Here is a 21,130-nt window from a genome sequence, read left to right as displayed (position 1 = left end):
AGAGAAGAGAGAAAGGTGTGAAAGATGGAGACAGGTTAGAGAGGTGGATGTGAAAGATGGAGACCAGGATAGAGAGGTGGATGTGAAAGATGGAGACCAGGTTAGAGAGGTGGTTGTGAAAGATGTAGACAGGTTAGAGAGGTGGATGTGAAAGATGGAGACCAGGTTAGAGAGGTGGTTGTGAAAGATGGAGACAGGTTAGTGAGGTGGATGTGAAAGATGGAGACCAGGTTAGAGAAGTGGTTGTGAAAGATGGAGACCAGGATAGAGAGGTGGATGTGAAAGATGGAGACAGGTTAGAGAGGTGGATGTGAAAGACGGAGACCGGGATAGAGAGGTGGATGTGAAAGACGGAGACCGGGATAGAGAGGTGGATGTGAAAGACGGAGACCGGGATAGAGAGGTGGATGTGAAAGATGGAGACCGGGGTAGAGAGGTGGATGTGAAAGATGGAGACAGGGAAGAGAGGTGGATGTGAAAGACGGAGACCAGGATAGAGAGGTGGATGTGAAAGATGGAGACCGGGGTAGAGAGGTGGATGTGGAAGATGGAGACAGGGAAGAGTGATGGAGTAAAATCTTTGCACTCGTCTTTTGCTACTAGCTATAACTATACTGATAACTTCTTTAATGAGGAAAAGTGTACTTACTATGACTGATATGTGGTTGTCTCACTCAATTAGCTATCTTAAGATGAATGCACTAACTGTAAGTCGCTCTGGATAAGAGTGTCTGCTGAATTACTCAAATGGGAAGGAGTGGAGGAAAGAGGCATGTAAAAACAGAAATTGAGGAATGATGCAAAAATTAGGCGAGATAATGAAGATGGAAGAGGGTGGAATCACACTCAAGAAACTGTGTTGGATAGGATGGCAACAAGCTCTCTGAGTGGAGTGCATAATGAATTCCATTAGAAGATGTATGTGCGTGTGTGTGTGAATGTTCATTTGTGTGAGAGAGTGAGAGAAAATGAGTTCTCTGCTTCCAGGCGATATAGAAGGAAAGATCCTCTCAGAGACTACATGCTCAGCCCAGACAGAGCTCTATGCTATTCAGCAATAATGTGCAACATAAGTACATTAGAGCTTTAATAGCTCTCAAATTCCACATTCCCTTCAAATCCTAATTTTCCAGATTTACACAAATCCTATATGTGGGACATGAATCCGTCAGGAATGGAACCATGTTTTATTCAATTGGATTTATGTAATTAATACGAAAGGCTTGTTTGTCATCCTCCCTGATCTTGATTGTTGTTGGAGTTGTTGGAGAGGTCAAGGCAGTGAGGATTTGTGTTGGGAGGGAGCATTTACAGGCAAACTCATGCCACATGCACTCTTAAAATCAATGAATTAATATAGCCCTACATGCTTAACAGGTCAGGAATGACACGCTGCATTTACAGGCAAAGACAGAGACATACACACATCAACATAAAACAGGTAAAATGCGTAACAACACAGGGGACATGAAACTCAGACAGAGTTGTAAACAAAAATACAGAGACAGAGAGATAGAGAGAGGAGGGGGGTATCAGCGATAGAGAAAGAGTAAGAAAGATGAGAGTGGTGTCTGGGGTGGGATGATGAAAGCCTCTGGCTCTGCTCCATCACTGACGAAAGCTGCTCAGCCCCTCAGTTGCCATGGAGACCTGCAGGAGCAGCCAGAGAAAAAGAGGGGTTAGGGAGATGGGAGGGGCATGTGAGGGCGAAATAGAGGAGAAAGAGCTGGAGGGGAGAGATAGGCAAAGGGAGGGATAGAGAGAGGAGAGAGAAACATTCTGCAAGCAATTGAAGCACAGCCAGTCTGCAGAGACGGGAAAAAGCGTTAGGTACGAGAAAATAATGGTAAATGTTCAGTTAGCTATAGGTGGGTGATAGAAATAGAGCACAAAGTAGGAAGATAACAGCAGACAGGAATATAGAGATTCAAAATGGATGTACAGTCGGAGAGTAGCGAACCCTCGCCATGCGATCCCCAGCCTCCTGGAAAAATCAGAAAAGCCTTCAAGCTGTTTGGGAAGCGCAAGCCAGGCAGCATCTTCTCCATACGTGGCAAAGGCGAGGGGAACAACAAATCACCTATCGCCAGGAGCAAGACAGTGGATGGATTAAAGGAGTCTGTGGCAGCAGAGTCGGAGCTGGAGAAGGACAAGGAGCCGGAGAAGGAGCAAGAACCAGAGGTGAGTCAGAGAGAGGAGCAGGAACCAGAGGAGGAGCCCCTGGGTGATGATGGAAATCCCCCCATCCCTTCTGCCGAGCTTCCCTCCATCTCCTCCATCACCTCCGCCAAATCCCTCAGCTTCCTGATGAAGCTGCAGCGCAGCCGACAAGGAGGAGTAGACCGGAGGTTCCGTACAGAGTCTCAGCCAACAATACGCCAGCGTCGGGGTTTGAAAGGTCTCTTCGGCAGTATGGGATGGAATCAGCGAGAGGAGGCCAGCGACGAGACCGATACCCCTCCGAGCCCTCTCCTCATGTCGTCCTGTACAAACAGCATGGAGATCATCAAGGAGGACATGACTTTGACACCCAGACCTGCGCCTCACAGCCTGGATGTCCCAGAACCTGAGCCTGGACAAGGGTCCCCTGTTTCATCCAAGAGCCCCACAGTGCAGGAGAGCTCAGCCTCTATCCCACCAGAGACAACGGCTCTCTCAGCGGCTACATACAGTGTCACTGGATCTAATGAGGATGTAGCGTCGCCTCTGCCCACCATTGAACCACCACCGTTGGATCCTGCTGTGGATCGTCTGAGGTCGCTGCTTGCAGACATCTCCTCTCTGATAAGCTTCGACTCGCTGTCCGGATGTGGAGACATCACTGCTGAAGTGGAGGCAGAGTGGGGCAAAGCCAGCACCACTGTCGGAACCGGACCTGGGACCAAGGGAGCTGTGCCTGGAGAGAGTACCTCAACTACTCTTTCAGCCAAATCTGCCCCTTCCCCTATACCAACCGCTGCTCCTACTGCTGCTAATTCAGCTAGTACAACCCCTATCCCAATGCTTAACCCTTCCTCTGCCCCTACTACCAAACCTGAACCTACCAGCTGGTCGATAAAACCTGAACCTAACCCTATTGTGACAACCAAACCCTCAACTATGCCCACAACTATCACTAGCCCTAGCACCAAATCAAGCCCCAAAACAAAACCCTCCCCTCCACCAACAACAAAATCCACCCCAAGCCCTGCCCCTATTGGCATCACTGCTACCTCTACTTTCAAACCTGCTCCAGTAGTAACCTCATCCCCACCTCCTGCTCCAGTGGTAACCTCATCCCCACCTCCTGCTCCAGTAGTAACGTCATCCCCACCTCCTGCTCCAATGGTAACCTCATCCCCACCTCCAGCACCTGTAGTAACATCATCCCCACCTCCTGCTCCAGTGGTAACCTCATCCCCACTTCCACCCCCTGTAGTAACCTCATCTCCACCTCCTGCTCCAGTGGTAACCTCATCCCCACCTCCTGCTCCAGTAGTAACCTCATTCCCACCTGCTCCAGTAGTAACCTCATTCCCACCTGCTCCAGTAGTAACCTCATCCAAGCCAGCTCCTGTAACCCCCCCAGCCACTTTTACCTTTACCTCACCACCCAAAATTAGCTCTGCCCCATGTCTGGATTCCATTACCGCACCTCCTTCCCTAACATCATTTTATCCTATGGCTGTCCTGAGCTCAACATTTAAAATTCCCTTTATCCCGGTTCCAGTGCCAGCCTCAGTCACTAGCCCTGCTCCTGTACAAACCCCCTCTTCAATTCTAGCTGACTCAAAGGCTCCCCCTGCCCCTACTCCAACACCAATCCCTATGTCTAAGACTCCTCCTTTCCCTACCCCTGCCCCTACCACAACTCCAGTCCCTATGTCTAAGACAACCCCTGTCTCTGCCCCTGCCCCAGTCCCTTCCTCTATGCCCTCTCCTGTTCTCACCCCTCTCCCTCTGCAGGATACACCCCTTGCCTCTGCTCAGGTGAAGGGTTGTGAGCGCAAGGCCTCTCTGAATAGAGGAGAGGACATGACGAGTCCAAACGGCATGGATGTGCGGGGTGCCTGGAAAAAGTCACCCAAGAGAGAAGAGAAACGTCATGTTACACAGAATGAAATACACATGGTCCCCCAGGGCCCCCCCACAGAGAAGAAGACGCGCCCAGTGAGGGCAGCAGGGCTCAGTAAGATCCCTGTCTGTGGTGGAGGCCGGACGGGCAAGTTGCCACTCCGTGACAGTCAGCCCACTGACCACAAGGGGTGCTGGGACCCACCTATTACAGGGCTGGAAGAGGGGAGTCAACGCCCCAGCTTACGGCACGAAGTCAGCAAGGACACAATTAGTAACTCCTCTGCTGAAGCTGAAGTTGAGGCCAGCCTGTCCCCTGTAAAACATAGCCCGGAGGAGAGTCGCCAGCTCCGGCAACCCACAGTCTACAGGGGTATACCACGTGACTCCAAGATACCTGTCAAGCTGGGAGTCCAGTGCAATATCCCTGTCCCCCAAGGAGCTAAGGAGCTCCCGCGCTCCAAGATACCTTTGTCCAAGGTTCCTGTCCGCAGGATCGGCAATAAGCTCACAGCCACCACAGCTGCCAACACTCAAATCAGAAAATAATGCAGTCTCTTAGACTGCTTCAAACATAAACATCCAAATGGTTGCTTTCACTCAAAATCCTTATTTTAACATTATCACATTGGCACCCTTTGCCCTGTATATTTACAAAGACAGTCCAATTGTTTTGCTCTGGTTCATCTTCATGACTTTCTCAAATGGCTCTCTATCCCACATTGCTGAAGTCTCTTTACTTATCCACACCAACAACAGCTTCAGAGCAACACTAACATGGAGGTTGAGGCTGAAGAACAACAACACATATCCCCTGGGAACCGGAGTAATGACCATGGCTCCCTTGTATTGTGCCAACTTGACAGATGCATTCAGCCAAGGTTCAGGGCTAATCTCAACCTGGGATAAAATGGTGGTTGAGGAGGACGGTCACAACAACGTTTGTTTGGGATGTATCATTAAAGGGACACGGTACGGTAGCATACCGAGGTCAGAAGCAACAACACATGGAAGAGAGAGATATTCTTAAGGGTGCTTTTTTCCTACTGACTATCAGAGTGAAAAATCTACTTTTTCTACAATACTTTTTATCTTTTGTTACTCCCTCTTTTTGAATTACTGTCTAAAAATCCTGTTTTCTTTTTCTTTTGATAAGTGATACTGTAGCCTTCGTGCCAAGAGTGGGTCCACACCTCTGAAGAAACGCAACAAACAAACCAGTATCCTGTAACATCTCTGGATGTACGGCAATATGAGCCAGACGACTCTTCCTACTTTTCTCCATGTTTTTTATTTACACTGTGTGGAACCGTACAGACCCTGCCTAGCTGCTGCCTGCTCATAAATAACAATCAATCACACTGTGTACTTTGGGAAAGACTGTTGCTCTGGATGGAGTTCATTATGGATGGGACGGCCCCTATGGAAGGTTTGGACAGGGGGTAAGCCTCTATAACGGACCCTGTGGAGTTTGAGTTACACTGAGTAGATGCTGAACGCTTCAGATTTTGGAAGGGTGCATCCCTTTTACCAATCCCACCAATCTATACCTATTCCCCAGGTCGTTGCTGTAAATGATCATGTGTTCGCAGTCAAATTACCTGGTAAAATAAGTATAAATAAAAATAGCGGTAGTCATGCTCAGATGAGGACAATATTTGTGTTTATACATTATCTATGTTTCCTATTTAATCAATAAAACAATGTGAGTACACTGTACGTAAGTCACCCTAAAATGACCCTAGATATCTCTGAGTGTGATGTTCAGGATCCATTTCACAACTACTGTTTTCAGTAACGTGTGACTTTGATGCAGTATTTGTGTAACAACAGCACAGCGTATGAAGCAGCTTCATCTGAATAGATAGCGTAGGGATATGTGCACAAACGATGCAGTTAGCTGATGGAGATAAATGTGTCAACTTTATTTTAACAGATGGCATAAGGATTTGCATACACACTCTTCAACCCTCGGTGTCTATCTCTCACATTACATAGCTAAGGAATTGCTATGCCTATCTTAAGCTGAGATAAATGACACATTGTGTAACTTCATTTCATGTGTGGGTGCATCTTAGGATGTAGAATCATCATGGAGGGATAAGTCAATGTGGGTCCTGAGGATGTAGAGGCAGCATGGAGGGATAAGTCTATGTGGGTCCTGAGGATGTAGAGACAGCATGGAGGGATAAGTCTATGTGGGTCCTGAGGATGTAGAGACAGCATGGAGGGATAAGTCTATGTGGGTCCTGAGGATGTAGAGGCAGCATGGAGGGATAAGTCTATGTGGGTCCTGAGGATGTAGAGACAGCATGGAGGGATAAGTCTATGTGGGTCCTGAGGATGTAGAGACAGCATGGAGGGATAAGTCTATGTGGGTCCTGAGGATGTAGAGGCAGCATGGAGGGATAAGTCTATGTGGGTCCTGAGGATGTAGAGACAGCATGGAGGGATAAGTCTATGTGGGTCCTGAGGATGTAGAGACAGCATGGAGGGATAAGTCTATGTGGGTCCTGAGAATCAATAGTATGTGTATGTTCATACAGTATGCATGATTAAGAGACAGTATCAGCAGTGAGGATAGGGCTCAATGGCGTAGTGACAAACCATTCCACCCCAAAACTGTCTCTACTGCAGTGGCATTATGTTAGGCCTGACACCATTAGAACAGAGGAGGGGAGGGACGAAGAGAGGACAGCATGGGAAAGAGGCAGTCTTCCAGTCCTTTAACTAACCTCCTGGCCCGCTACCATATCATGTAGGCATTATAATGATGACTGTGCACTGGGATGGTCCAATCTCGGCAGAGCAGCGTTCTGCCATGCTCCAAACCCACTGACCTGGTGATCGGCGGCTAGTCTTTTAGCAAAAGGAGAGAGAAATAAAGGTTGGGTATTTAAGCAATAAGGCCGGAGAGGGTGTTTTATTTGGCCATTATACCACGGATAAGGGCTGTTCTTAGGCATGACGCAGCCCTTAGCTGTGGTATATTGGCAAAATTTACCACAAACCCCTGAGGTGCCTTGTTGCTATTATAAACTGATTACCAACGTAATTAGAGCAGTAAAAATAAATGTTTTGTCATACCCGCGGCTGTCAGCCAATCAGCATTCACGGCTCGAACCACCCAGTTTATAATTATAGATGAAGCGCAAGGCAGGCTGCACAAACACAGCTCTGTTCACTACGTAAAGCCAGAGACCCTGAGCAGAGAAGAGAGCAGTTGCCGTTTCACAGGAAAAGCATGAGATACTGAATTAGACATCAGGACTGTGAAAACATCTCTCCCTGCGAAAATAGAACAATATCCTCCCCAGGCTCTATCTATCTACGAGGCAAGCAGGACATGAGAGAGGCTGGGTGGGACAGAATTAGGTGTAAGTAACAGTTATTTCAAAGGATCGAGTGGAGTTGTTCAGGATAATATGAAGTGGAGTATGTGATAGATAGGAACATGGAATGTCTACACTTGCAGGATGTTTGGTAGCGAGATGGTGTAAGGCAGAAAGGAGTAGCCTGTAGAGTGTTAGCTAGGTCGAGCAGGGAGGTCAGAGATCAGCAACAGAGACAATAGAGGCATTCATGACAGATAATTATGGATTTTCACTGGAAATTATGATGGGGCCAAAGAAAAATCTGGGATTATAATGAGCACAGATCAATTTGAGTCTCTGTAGTTTGAGTCTCTTTAATTTGAGTCTCTGTAGTAGTGTTTCTCTCTCTCTTCAGTCACTGTATGTATACATGACACTGGGACAGATGGAAGCCATTACCAAAGGTGAGAGAGGGTTTACAATGTCAGTGATAAACTCATTATGCATGTATTATAAGGCCTCCTGAAATTGGAGATGACATTTTCCATGAGAATAGCACAGGAAGCAGATGGATCTATTCCATGTTGTGCTTATACAATACGGTGCATACGTCTCTATCCGAGCACATACATGTAAACAATACACTGAACGATAACCTTTGTTGCCTGCTATTTACCATAGTTTTACTGTCATGTTGCTTAAATGTTGAATACTAAGATGATCAACTATGTATTTTAGTATGGTATAAGACATGCTGATTCTGTCAGGCTGTACAGGAACATAAAGCTGACTCTTTACATTCTCAACCAGCTAGTCAATGTAGTCAACCAACTAAACCACCCTCCTGCCCCAGATGTTACACAATTTACCATCCCCACAATGCACTTGGGCAATTCAAAGAACAGTCTGTGTATGTGTGCTCGCCTGCGTCTGCCCCGAGAGAAAGGATGTACTCCTTTTGAAGCTAATTTAGCATGCTCAATTTCCAGTATCTCCATGCCAACCCCACTAGGTCAACCAATGAAAGGGTTGTGAGAGTAGGGAGGAGTGGTCTAGATGTACAGTACCAGTCAAAAGTTTGGGCACACGTACTCATTCCAGGGTTTCTCTTTATTTTTACTATTTTCTACATTGTAGAATAATAGTGAAAACATCAACACTATGAAATAACACATATGGACTCATGTGTAACCAAAAAAAAGTGTCTATATTTTGAGATAAGAGCTTAATTTTTGAGATAAGAGCTTCACCTGGAATGCTTTTCCAACAGTCTTGAAGGAGTTCCCACATATGCTGAGCGCTCGTTGGCTGCTTTTCCTTCACTCTGCGGTCCAACTCATTCCAAACCATCTCAATTGGGTTCAGGTCATCTGATGCAGCACTCCATCACTCTCCTTGGTCAATTAGCCCTTACACAGCCTGGAGGTGTGTTGGGTCATTGTCCTGTTGAAAAACAAATAATAGTCCCACTAAGCGCAAACCAGATGGGAAGGCGTATCGCTGCAGGATGCTGTGGTAGCCATGCTGGTTAAGCGTGCCTTGAATTCTAAATAAAATAAAATATATTTTGATTTGATTAACACTTTTTTGGTTATTACAGGATTCCATATGTGTTATTTCATAGTTTTGATGTCTTCATTATTATTATTATTCAATGTAGAAAATAGTCAAAGTAAAGAAAAACCTTTGATGAGTAGGTGTGTCCAAACTTTTGACAGGTACTGTATGTATAAGGGCCCCAACATGTGAACACAGAAATAGGATGATGTCTGTAATAATATGTATCATACCATGCTTGGATGTATAATTCTAAATATTTCCTCATTCACTCATGATTTGCATAATGCTATCATAAGTGTACCTGCAAATTTGAAATAATCAATTTGAATGTGGTTATTATGTTGTTATGAAATGTAAAACATGGATATTGCCTCTTAATCCAGTTTGTGCTGTGAAGAAACACAGTTAGTCTCCACCAAAACACACACAAGTGTGAAAAAAGCAACCAATTCTCTAATGTATCATCTGTATGTGGATAAGCAGAAATAATTAGTGTGCACCAGATGGATACTCTGAGCCATGTAGGAGTTTGCAAATTGGGCCACTAGTTCACAAGTGAAGACAGTTAGCTAGTGTGAAGGCAGCAGAACACTTTACATTTCATATAACACCTTAATAACTAACACTACAATCTATAAAATACAACAAAACATGATTATGGTCCGTACATGTTGAAGATTTTCACCGTTACAATATTTGAATAAAAAACATGAGCTGGCACAACACCCAGAAAAATGATTTTATGTGGAGGTGCTGACTAACGGCGAATAAACTATAAACTATAAAAAAATAAGGAGAGTTGCACACTCCATCTATCAACTTCCAGTCGTTTACTGGGTAAATCACCAATGTCTCGGAATCTCTGCCTCCTTCAGGGTGACGTCAAGAATGCTTGAACCAGGTTATGTAGACAAACAGTGCAATTAGTGCAACCAATAATTATTAAGTTAATTAGAATCAATTGAGTGAAAATGTTAAAAAATAATAGTTAATGGCATATTAAATATATTCGGCTATTGTTATCATATGAAAACATAATTGAATATTGTACATAATATTAGCATCAACATACATTATTGTTAAATTCAATTTCACATATTTAATTTAATTAAATCATTTAATTTCATATTTGGGGAACATATTAAGTGTACGCTAATAAGCTGTAGAAAGAATATATCAACGTATAAGAGAATTGTTCAAAGTCAATATTCAGACCACTAGGGGTCAATGTTTTTAGATAGGATAACCAGTAAGCCTCCCTGTGTAGCAGTTGGATCTCAATGTTACTTCCGCTCCTTGTTAGAGCAACACGCTCAATACAATACTTGACAAAGTATAAATATAGTAGAATAACAATAGTAACATGAAACAAATTAGTAAACATATATGATTTATTCTTACATTTGTTTAAAAAACATGCAGGATTAACAATAACACTGTTCATATAAAAATGCAAAATATATATTTAAAATGCATCATAAAAGTGTTGCAGTTATGTTGAGTTTTTTCCTTGGTAACTTATACATGGAAAATACCTGAAACGTGTGCCTGTATTGTGTAGTCACACAGACTGAGCACATAGGGGATCCTCCTTTAAAAGACAACTGGTCACAGAGAGCTTGTCAGTCACCTCGTCATAACGCTGTGAAAGATTCCCTGTGAGCTAACCTGCTGTCACCTCTGCAACACTGTCAGAGAAGTTAATTGGTCTCGTGTGCACTCCCGCAGTCACCTCGTTGACAGTCAGGGACCTTGCTACTACGTTCTACCTGCGACTTCATGGTGAATGAGGGCGCCATTTCAGTATCATTACATCTTACAACTATCAGCACTTATCATAACATCGTCATAATTACAAATATATCAGCTAAGATACCTGGGTGAAATAAGTAGAATCCCATTTTCTTTTTTCCATGACTTCATATAATCTCCCTGGAATACTGCAGATTGCATTGCTCTTTGGTTTGTTCAACATGCACATACCACTGACAAATATTAATATATTTGTTAAAAAACAAAAAGAAAATTAAACTAATATGAATTAATGTGCCATTATTTGTGACCCAAAATGTAATTTTATAAGTAGCAAGCATATCCAAGTACTGCACAGGTTTTATAGCGACTGTGTAATAACTCAAATTATAAACTGGGTGGTTTGAGCCCTGAATTCTGATTGGCTGAAAGCCATGGTATATCAGACCGTATACCACGGGTATGACAAAATGTTTAATTTTTCTGCTCTAACTACATTTGTAACCAGTTTATAATAGCAATAAGCTCCTCAGGGTTTGTGAAATATGGCCAATATACCACGGCTAAGGGCTGTACTTAGGCACGACGCAACGCTTCTCAATCTTTCAGAAATGAATGCGCCCATTGATCGGGTAGGGAGCTGCACCCAGCCCACTGGCAGCATGATCCTACACTACAAGTCATAAAACACAACTCACATGAAGGTACAATATACAATGCCACGCGCCATTAAAACATTTCATTTGAACTAGTACTGGAAGTGCCCTGGAATGTTTTTGCTAACTTATTTTAGCTGTATGGCACACACGAAAGGTACACACACACACACACACACACACACACACAGTGTCAATGCCTTCCACACCCGGTAAGTAGCCCTTTGTGGAGCCTTAAGGTTCAATTTCCATGATTTCCATATTAAATACAGACATGGTATGTCTTTGGTACATAGTGCTGAGAGAGGTACTTTCAAATCCTTCAGGTCCCTGGTGTTTCAGGGTTTCCCCTGTTATCTCCACGTTCCTAAGCAACAGCAGGATACAAAGGACACACATCGGTGATGTGCATCACCTTGGGTTTTCCACTGGAGGGACATATTGTCCTCTCAGTCTGTGCAGATGCTAGACAGTCTCGGGAGGGTTTGGCCCAGGAGAGAGAGGGAGTGTTTGAGGGAAAAAAAAGAGACTGTCCAGCTGGAAGGAAAACAGAGGGAGAGCTTTGGTTGACCAATCAACAGCCAGCTCAATTTGGATGATGAAAAGGATGGGACAGCTTGTGTTCCTTAAATCAATCTGGTCCCGGTTTCCCAAATGCATCTTAAGGCTAAATTCATATTTAGAACCATTGAGCCTTAAGATGCTTTTGGGAAACCAGGCCCTGGTCCTCTTCACAACCCAGCTCAATTGTAGCTCAATTGGTAGTGCATGGGCCTTGCAATGCCAGGGTAATGGGTTTGATTCCCGGGACTACCCGTACGTAAAATACATGCATGCATGACAGTAAATCGCTTTGGATAAAAGCGTCTGTGAAATGGCATATATTATAATATTATATCCAATGGCAGCCTCAATCCTATGATTCTACTGAATAATATATACTACTTTAAAGGATTCAATGTGTAATCTCACTACCAGTTTATAACAGCAATAAGCTCCTCGGGGTTTGTGAAATATGGCCAATATACCACGGCTAAGGGCTGTTCTTAGGCACGACGCAACGCTTCTCAATCTTTCAGAAATGAATGAGCCCATTGATCGGGTAGGGAGCTGCACCCAGCCCACTGGCAGCATGATATTATACAATGGAAGAGAAGTATCTTGTCCTGAATGGGCAGTAATCTCTAGTACACTGTGAGCCTATCAGACTACATAATACACCTCAGACATAGACTCTGGGTCATTAACAGTCCTGAAATATCATGAGGGTAAACCATGTTAAGGTGCCAAAAGGCTCCTCTCCAAACATAAAGCGATAAGTATCAGAATCTTCTGAGTAAGTCCTTTCCGAATGAACAAGCGGCACTGGGCACCCACTCCTCCAGAGGAAGTCCTTCCCTGCTAGACTGCGAAGTATCAGATGACCATTACATCAGCAGAATCCGGAAGAGGAGGAGGGAGCTGGGCTCACTGAAGTAAGACGGACATAAAAGTGGTTACAAAGCTAAAAACCAGAAGGGTCACAGAGGTTCTCAAACCTGACCAGTCAACTTGTTGAGTCTTTTAGGCACCGATAGGCCTGGAGGAGAGTATATTCCCTGTTTGTTAGTCATCTGAGAGTCTGTGGTCAGGATGGGGGGTTGTTTAGACCAGTAGCGGCCCGCCCATTAGGGCGTTAGGGGCGGTGCCCCAATTATGATTGGTCAACAAAAAATATTTGTATAAAAACTTACTACTCTGTCCCTCGTGGGTGCATATGCCATGCAAACATTGCTTATATTGTTTTGCCAGCTATTTGCTATGAGGGGGAACTGCCCCAATGAAATCGCAGGATTTCTTAGCATAAATTATAACAGTACAAAGTTAATGGACTGTCCTGGGGCGCTCAAATGCGTGCTCGATCAGAACTTCTGGGTCTGTTCTCGTCTCCCTCCCAATGAGTCTCTCGCGCCAGATCAGGTACAGATGTGTGCTCTATCAGGTACAGATGGCGCTAAAGCAACAATCTAATTGTAATGAACTTGTAAATAAATAACCATAACAGTCATTGGAGCCTGGGACCTAACATCTACATCCAACAAGTGTCGAAAGACAGAGGGATACACTATCTAGAACTTTCTCATTGGGGATCTGGCTGGCCAATTGTATTGTTTCCCCCCAAGTTGTTCATTTGGTTCTCTTGTAGGTGACAGGGCGACATGTAGTGTGAACTGAAACAGCATGATCAAATTCATTAAGCCAGATACAGTCATTTTTATAAACATTGAGAAATAGTTTAGTAGTTTTTGTCAAATTAACCAGTTATCTACCTTTGACAAGCAGCTAGCTAGTTATAGCTATCTGGTAACTTGCTAGGTAGTTAGCTCCCATGCCAATTTCAAGTCTTTCTAAACTAATATCTAACTCGGGAAATATGGAAAATATTCAGAATGAACTGGCTAGCGCATCATGCTTTGTGACAGTATATTAGCTATACTACCCCAGTTAGATAATGTGTTTTCACTTTTCACACTGCATCTGCATGCTTGTTACGTTCTTGTTCGTTCGTGACCTGCTTCTAAATAGTATAATCTAATCTGTTCAAAACAGTGGCAGCATGTGCAGCAGTGGTCATTTATGCTGTTGTTCAAAAGCACAGATCGCTTTATATATCTTCTCAAAGAAACTACCAGTAGCTCGAAAACTTGGCATCATATGTCATGCTGCTTTGTTGACAACTCCAACCACCTCGCGCCCCGGGCATTCAGCCAATCACCAGCCGCCACTGGTTTAGACCATGAATTGCATGTATCCCTCCGCCCCTGTAACGATGACGTCCATCCAGATGCGCATAGCCTCAGGGGAGGGAGACACCATGTAGTACACCCTGTCATGGGTCTTCACACTAAACGTCAGACATGGGTTGGGGCTCTGGAAGGGAGGGAGGGTGGGGGAAAAAGACAGAGCAAAAAGAAAAGCAATGTCACTATAGTTTAAAAAAAAATGTGTTTCTTAGCATAAAATGCTAATACTTCAATACTTTAAATGTGTATACCATTTGTCCCTTACCTTGTGTGCATTCTTTAAATGGTCATAGTAAACCTCTTCTATAGCTTGGAAGTATATGACCCCTTTCATCTTGACCTCATGTTTGTCTGTAAGAGAGCACACACTGTAGCACTGGAATGACCATGTTTATGGGTGGTGAAACAAAAACCACTTGAATCAAAGCTCTTCCAGAGTAAAACAGCATAGCTTGATGATGATGATGTCATCGCTGCTTTTCTTGCAGTGCTCTGATTAAGCTACCATTTACAGCTGCAACAGACAGAAAGAGAGGGGAGAGAGAGAAGAGAGAGAGAGAGAATGTCAGAAGTAGAGGAAGGAGAGAGAAAGAGAGGGAGAGATAGTAGAAGGTACCTGCGTAGTAGGCCAGGGTCTTGCGGTTCCGGTCGAAGACAAACCAGCGTTTTTTCCAGGTCTTGATCTTACCACCCATTTTGACCAGGAACCCTCTGCAGGTTTTATTTGTGATGGCCAGGTGGTAGCAGTTGTCTGGGTTGTGTCCAGCTGCCTCGATGTGACCATGGAGGTCAAAGTCATCCTTCCTCTGAGGGAGGTAGCGTGTCAGCGGCCGGGCCTGGGGACAGGGGTCAGAGGTGTCTGGTCTGTGTTGAGCCCATGTCTGAAAGCTAAAGATCTGATAGACATTTTTCTTTCAAATGTCATAATTTTAAAGCTATGGCCTAATTAAATGACCATGCATCTGAAATGATTGGTATTATGAATCTTGGCCCATCCCTTTCTGGATCTCTCACCTGTGCCCTCTGTTTCTCGCGTAACTTCACCTCCCTCTCGATCATTTTCTGCCTCCTGCTGGTCTCCTCCTGCAGTCTCTTCTCCAGGTCCTCCCTCCTCCTCCGCTCCTCCTCCAGGGCCTGCCTGCGCACCTCCATCTCACGCTCCTATACACGCCACACACAGAAAGTTACAGCATGGTCAACACGCACACAAAAAGAACGGTAGAGATGGTTTTAGTTATGAAGGCTTCATTACCTTGTGCTCAAGGAGTCGATGCTTGTCAGCCTGGGCTTCTCGTAACAAACGTTCCATCTCCTTAATCTTTCCTACGTTGGATGTGCTGGCACTGTGGAAAAAAGGTTTCATAAACACAAAGCAAGGAGAGTACACACGCACACCAGAAAAAGGACTGTCCATCCTGGAACCTGTTAAGTGTGAGTTAAATTCCAGACCAGGGCCCTTACTATAAAGTTAACAAACACTGCACCTCTGCACCAGTCATACCATCACATTCTGTACAATGTATAGCCCATTATTTTGCTCTCATATTTTTCCATCCTGTATATACTGCATGGACTGACCAAGATCACACTCACACACTTTTATTTTTTTAAATGTAACCTTTATTTAACTCTCACACACTTAACCAATTTGAACTTTCAGGGTGGTCCTTGTTGTACAGAATCAGTAAAGTAGAAAACACATCTCTTCTGCTTATTAAAAAACACTTCTTCTGCTTATAAAACTGGGTGTGAGACAGCTGGACAACATATGGCCAAGACACGTTCAGCATCCTCACTAACAGAATAAAATGTTCTGATCCCACAAGTAAATGTTCTGGTCCACCTTGGTCAATTCAGAGTAATGATTTGGAGACCTCTTATGTTGATAAATGTGTTTCTTTATAGGCTACCTGCCGACACATGCAGAGATATATAAATAAACATTTTTTCCCATTGTAACAGGATATCCTGAAGATTTAGAAGGAATTTAATAGTTTCACTTGGAAGAGCATGAGATCTAATGGAAAACAGTCTGCAGGACTATGTGTCTGTTAAGCATAACCAACGAGCATTTGTCTGAGGGTTCAACTGATTTCATCTAACCGATTATTTCTGACAAGAACATTGTTGACAAAGTACTAGTACTTGATTAAAAACAATAACACACACGTTGTAACAACAAAGGATCCAAAAAGGATACTTTTGGTTTAAACAAACACAGCCTCTCTACAACAGACAACCAAGCACCAACAAACAAGCTCCTTTCTCACTTCAGATTCAGCCTCTTGGCACTATCCCAGCGACACAGTAACAGTACTGATGGGCTGGATCTCCACTGTGGCTGGGCCCCTTCACTGAAACCACAGCTGTGTGTAACCTGACCCTTCTGCACCAGCCTCAGCCATCCCACTCCCTGCTGGTCAGCCCTCCAACTGGGGCTCTCACCCTGCCTCACTCCTGCATGCTTCACTCAGCTTCACGCCTGAACGCTTCACTCAGCTTCACGCCTGAACGCTTCACTCAGCTTCACGCCTGAACACTTCACTCAGCTTCACTCCTGCATGCTTCACTCAGCTTCACGCCTGAACGCTTCACTCAGCTTCACGCCTGAACGCTTCACTCAGCTTCACGCCTGAACGCTTCACTCAGCTTCACGCCTGAACGCTTCACTCAGCTTCACTCCTGAACGCTTCACTCAGCTTCACTCCTGAACGCTTCACTCAGCTTCACGCTCTTTAAACTAATGTCACATTGAGCTAACAATGGTCATACTTTAACAGTGGGCCTTCTTGAATCATTGTTCTACTTGAACAATGGTCATACAGTTCTCTCTATCACCTGGAGATGTTGTCTGGGGAGCAGGCAGAGATGCTGGTCTCCATGCTGTCAGAGCTGTCCATACTGCGCGTGTCAAAGCCATGGCCATTGTCTGCGTAGTGGAAGGGGTCCAGGAAGACATTGGACTCAGACACAGTCCTGCTACACAGGTCAACCAGTCTCTGTCTGTTCTCACTCATGTACAGGTGGCTATGGCCTGCTGAGAGACAGATAAACACACAGACAGACATGCTCTTTATGAAGCATTTTATCAGATTAGATTAAACATTTAAAAATGTTTGTTGCTGGTTAACTGTCCCAACTTATTTGCAGTTGGTCAGAGGGCATTGCTGATACACAAATAGTATATTCCCCTCCAACACTGAAATGGGCATGGTCATCAACCCCCTCAGACCTGTTCCCAAAGGCTCTAGTTACTTCTGCTTGAGATACTATCAGAGTATAGCTGAACATGTCTTTCCTGCTCAGGCCGATGCTAATGGACACTGGGGGAAAGATGCCCTGTGGCAGTCCATGTTAACTAAAAGACTGACATGCAATATTGACCACTCAAGAAATGAAAAGCTATGAATGTCTATCTCTGCAGCTTGTTGATAGCATGCCGTGAGAAACAGGCAGCAGGTACGGAGAGAGACAGGGAATCCATGAATGATTAGAGAAAAGCTAGAGAGAGACAGAGAGATAATGAGATGGTGTTACAACACTGAACAAAAATATAAACGGAACATGTTAAGTGTTGGTCCCATGTTTCATGAGTTGAAATAAAAGATCCCAGAAATGTTCCATATGTACAAAAAGCTTATTTCTCTAAAATGTTGTGCACAAATGTGTTTACATCCCTGTTAGTGAGCATTTCTCCATTGCCAAGATAATCCATCCACCTGACAGGTGTGGCATATCATGAAACAGCATGATCATTACACAGGTGCATCTTGTGCTGGCCACTCTAAAATGTGCAGTTTTGTCACACAACACAATGCCACAGATGTCTCAAGATTTGAGGGAGAGTGCAATTGGCATGCTGACTGAAGGAATGTAATGTTCATGTCTCTACCATAAGCCGCCTCCGATGTCGTTTTAGAGAATTTGGCAGTGCGTCCAACCGGCCTGATAACTACAGACGATGTGTAACCATGTCAGCCCAGGACCTCCACTTTCGGTTTCTTCACTTGCGGGATCGTCTTAAACCAGCCACCAGGACAGCTGATGAAACTGTAGGTTTGCACAAGCGAAGAATTTCTGCACAAACCGTCTCAGGGAAGCTCATCTGCGTGCTCATCATCCTCACCAGGGTCTTGACCTGACTGCAGTTCGGCGTCGTAACTAACTTCAGTGGGAAAATGCTCACCTTCGATGGCCACTGTCACACAGGAGAAGTGTGCTCTTCCCGGATTCAACTGTACTGGGCAGATGGCAGACTGTATGGCGTTGTGTGGGTGAGTGGCTTGCTGATGTCAACGTTGTGAACAGAGTGCCCCATGGTGGTGGTGGGGTTATGGTGTAGACAGCCATAAGCTACGGACAACTAATATTGAACTTCTAGACAATAGGTAGGCATCATAAAAACAAAATACAAATTGAAGTATGCCCAGACATGCACACAAGTTCACAAAACAAAAAACTGTTTTTGCTCACCCTTGAGCAGGTGTCGAGTTTCCAGAACTCTGGGAGAGATAGAGAGGCCCCGGGGGATGATACTACCACAGCTGGAGCTCTGGGAAAGAGGCAGGTGGGACTGCAGAGTAGACAGACGGACACAACAGAGAGTGAGATGACCTGATAAGTGTCTCTCTAACCCAATGCTCCAGTAATCAGATGCGGGGACTCTGGGATTCAATGGCATTATCAATTAATGATTAAATTAGAGAAATGAAGGTCCTGATGGACTAGAGTTGTGCACTGCTGATCTAACCCCTGTGGTTGTCCTCTGCACAGTACGCCACAAGGAGGAGAGGTTGATCTGGTTCCCCAAATGCTCACCTTAGGGGACAGGCTGCCCCCAGGAAGAGGTTGGTCGCTTATGCTCACCTTGGGGAACAGGCTGCGGCCCAGGGAGGGGAGGTTGGTCCCCCATGCTCACCTTAGGGGACTGACTGCCCCCAGGAAGAGGAGGTTGATCTGGCTCCCCCATGTTCACATTATGGGACAGGCTGCAGCCCAGGGAGAGGAGGTTGGTCTGGCTCCCCCATGCTCACAATAGGGGACCGGCTGCAGCCCAGGAAGAGGAGGTTGGTCTGGCTCCCCCATGCTCACCTTAGGGGACCGGCTGCAGCCCAGGGAGGGGAGGTTGGTCCTCCATGCTCACCTTAGGGGACAGGCTGCAGCCCAGGGATGTGAGGTTGGTCCCCCATGCTCACCTTAGGGGACAGGCTGCAGCCCAGGGAGGGGAGGTTGGTCCTCCATGCTCACCTTAGGGGACAGGTTGCCCCCAGGAAGAGGAGGTTGGTCGCCTATGCTCACCTTAGGGGACAGGCTGCGGCCCAGGGTAGAGCTGCTGTAGTGACTGAGGGCCTGCTGGCTCCTCTTACGTGGCAGAGTGTCACTGAGGTGGGAGGAGTTCTCCTTATTGCCCCGCCTCCTCTCCTCTAGAAAGCGGAAGTGCTGCACAGACCAGAACAGATACATCAACATGTTAAAGGAATAAAGGTTGTGGAGGAAACGCATAAAATATCATTGTACGCTGACAATGTTGTAGTTTAGGTCTGCTATGTCTGACCCTGTGAAGTCTGTCCCAAAGCTAATAGAAGGTCTTAAATCAAGTTACTCCAGGTACAATATGAATGCTAATAAAACGGAGCACTGGCCTTTAATACACATATCACCCGCTACATAAAAACATTCTTCTCTTTTAAATTGTCAAATGAAGCTACCACATATCTAGGAAAATCTATAGCTGCTGATCTTGATAACTTATACAAAGCCAACTACACCAAGCTGATAGATAGAATCAAAGGAGATCTGGACTGCTGGTCTGTGCTGCCCCTCACCCTATCGGGAAGGGTAGAATCAATTAGAATGAACGTATTACCCAGATTATTGTTCCCCTTTCAAACACTTCCCATTTGACAACCAGAATCTGTTTGTGCTATTAGACAAACTCATCTCCAGATGTATCTGACAGGGACGACATCCCAGGGTCAGATATAAAGTACTAAAAAAAACACACAAAAAAACAGGGAGGATGTGAACCCCCCAATCTGAAACATTGCTGGCTTGCAACCCAATTTAGGGCCATGACAGTATGTCTGAAGCTGCAGGTACAAGATGGCTGGAAATAGAAAACTCAGACTTTACTTTGGTCCCTCTGCCCGTACTCCCATTCACTGAGGAAAATATATTGAGTGAGTTGTGGGAAATGGGCAGGAACCACATCAAAAGAACGGAAAGAGACAAAGCGAGTTTTCAACCTTACTACAGGAACCTCAGTGTTTTCACCCATTGTACATATGAAGGGTTTTAAGCCACTACGATTAGACACAGGTTTTTAGAAACTGGGCACATTTGAAACTTCAATACGTCCATCAATTACATGAAAAGGGTACTCGAAAATCATTTGAAAGGCTGAGCTCTGAGTTTAATATACCAAGGTCAGACTTCTTCAGGTATCTGCAAGTACGAAGCTTTCTATCCAAACACCAAAACTGGATAAGGTTACAATGCACCCCCACGGCCATAGAACAAAACTTAGCCAGACAACTAACTTATACAGTGCTTTATCCTCCATGAAACAAGATAACACATTGATTCGTAGACAAAGTTGGTAAGGTGAACTTCATCAAGATAAGTGAAGAGGCATGGTTAGATATATTCTCTGAAGCTCATAAAGTTACCAATGCAAATTCATGGAGGGGAATTCAGTGGGAAATAGTCGTTTTTTTCAGAACCCACAGATCCCATGTTAGCCATTCTTGGATCCAAATTATATTTGTTACAAATACTTTTCATTGCAGCTAAAAAAAGCTCTGCATTAAGATGGTCCCAGAAAGAATGGCAATTAAATAATGGCAAGAGTGGCAATTATAAGAACAATATACAAAAAAAAATCACATTTAGATTAAGATTAAAGCAAGATACATTTGTGGACATGTGGTCATTACTAACTGTGAACATGGAGATTCAGTGGGACTAGAGATGGTGTCTGATCAATGATCCCTTACTCTATATGGACTCTACA

At 44.6% G+C, this 21,130-nt stretch overlaps 2 protein-coding genes across 6 annotated transcripts in view; one reads left to right on the top strand and one right to left on the bottom strand.

Annotated features, from left to right (window-relative positions):
- The first annotated feature begins 1,777 nt into the window (after positions 1-1,777).
- LOC139388471 (APC membrane recruitment protein 2-like) lies at positions 1,778-4,602 on the top strand. The gene has a single exon (XM_071135152.1). The coding sequence runs from the start codon at positions 1,933-1,935 to the stop codon at positions 4,600-4,602; it is 2,670 nt and encodes an 889-aa protein (XP_070991253.1). The 5' UTR covers positions 1,778-1,932.
- Positions 4,603-10,300: 5,698 nt separating this feature from the next.
- LOC139388290 (pleckstrin homology-like domain family B member 1) overlaps positions 10,301-21,130 on the bottom strand; it is a 36,316-nt gene continuing 25,486 nt past the window's right edge. For 2 of the 5 annotated variants that reach the window (XM_071134870.1, XM_071134872.1), the window contains exons 12-19: positions 19,417-19,557; positions 18,592-18,691; positions 16,957-17,155; positions 15,371-15,461; positions 15,133-15,279; positions 14,735-14,954; positions 14,384-14,469; positions 13,569-14,245 (exon numbers count right to left, since the gene is read on the bottom strand). In XM_071134870.1, the coding sequence (XP_070990971.1) occupies positions 14,105-14,245; positions 14,384-14,469; positions 14,735-14,954; positions 15,133-15,279; positions 15,371-15,461; positions 16,957-17,155; positions 18,592-18,691; positions 19,417-19,557 (1,125 nt within the window). In that variant the 3' untranslated portion in view covers positions 13,569-14,104. Of the gene's footprint in view, positions 14,246-14,383; positions 14,633-14,734; positions 14,955-15,132; positions 15,280-15,370; positions 15,462-16,956; positions 17,156-18,591; positions 18,692-19,416; positions 19,558-21,130 lie in introns of those variants that run through there. The other 3 variants (XM_071134873.1, XM_071134871.1, XM_071134874.1) reach the window with 3 other exon arrangements.

Source organism: Oncorhynchus clarkii, chromosome 29 (genome assembly GCF_045791955.1).
Source record: "Oncorhynchus clarkii lewisi isolate Uvic-CL-2024 chromosome 29, UVic_Ocla_1.0, whole genome shotgun sequence".
Classification (NCBI taxonomy): Eukaryota; Metazoa; Chordata; class Actinopteri; order Salmoniformes; family Salmonidae; genus Oncorhynchus; species Oncorhynchus clarkii.
Note: the sequence above shows the minus strand (reverse complement) of the source record. Positions and strands in the feature narration are given on the sequence as shown.

Coding starts and splice junctions, on each gene's coding strand:
- LOC139388471 (XM_071135152.1), top strand. CDS start 1,933: ATGGATGTACAGTCGGAGAGTAGCGAACCCTCGCCATGCGATCCCCAG.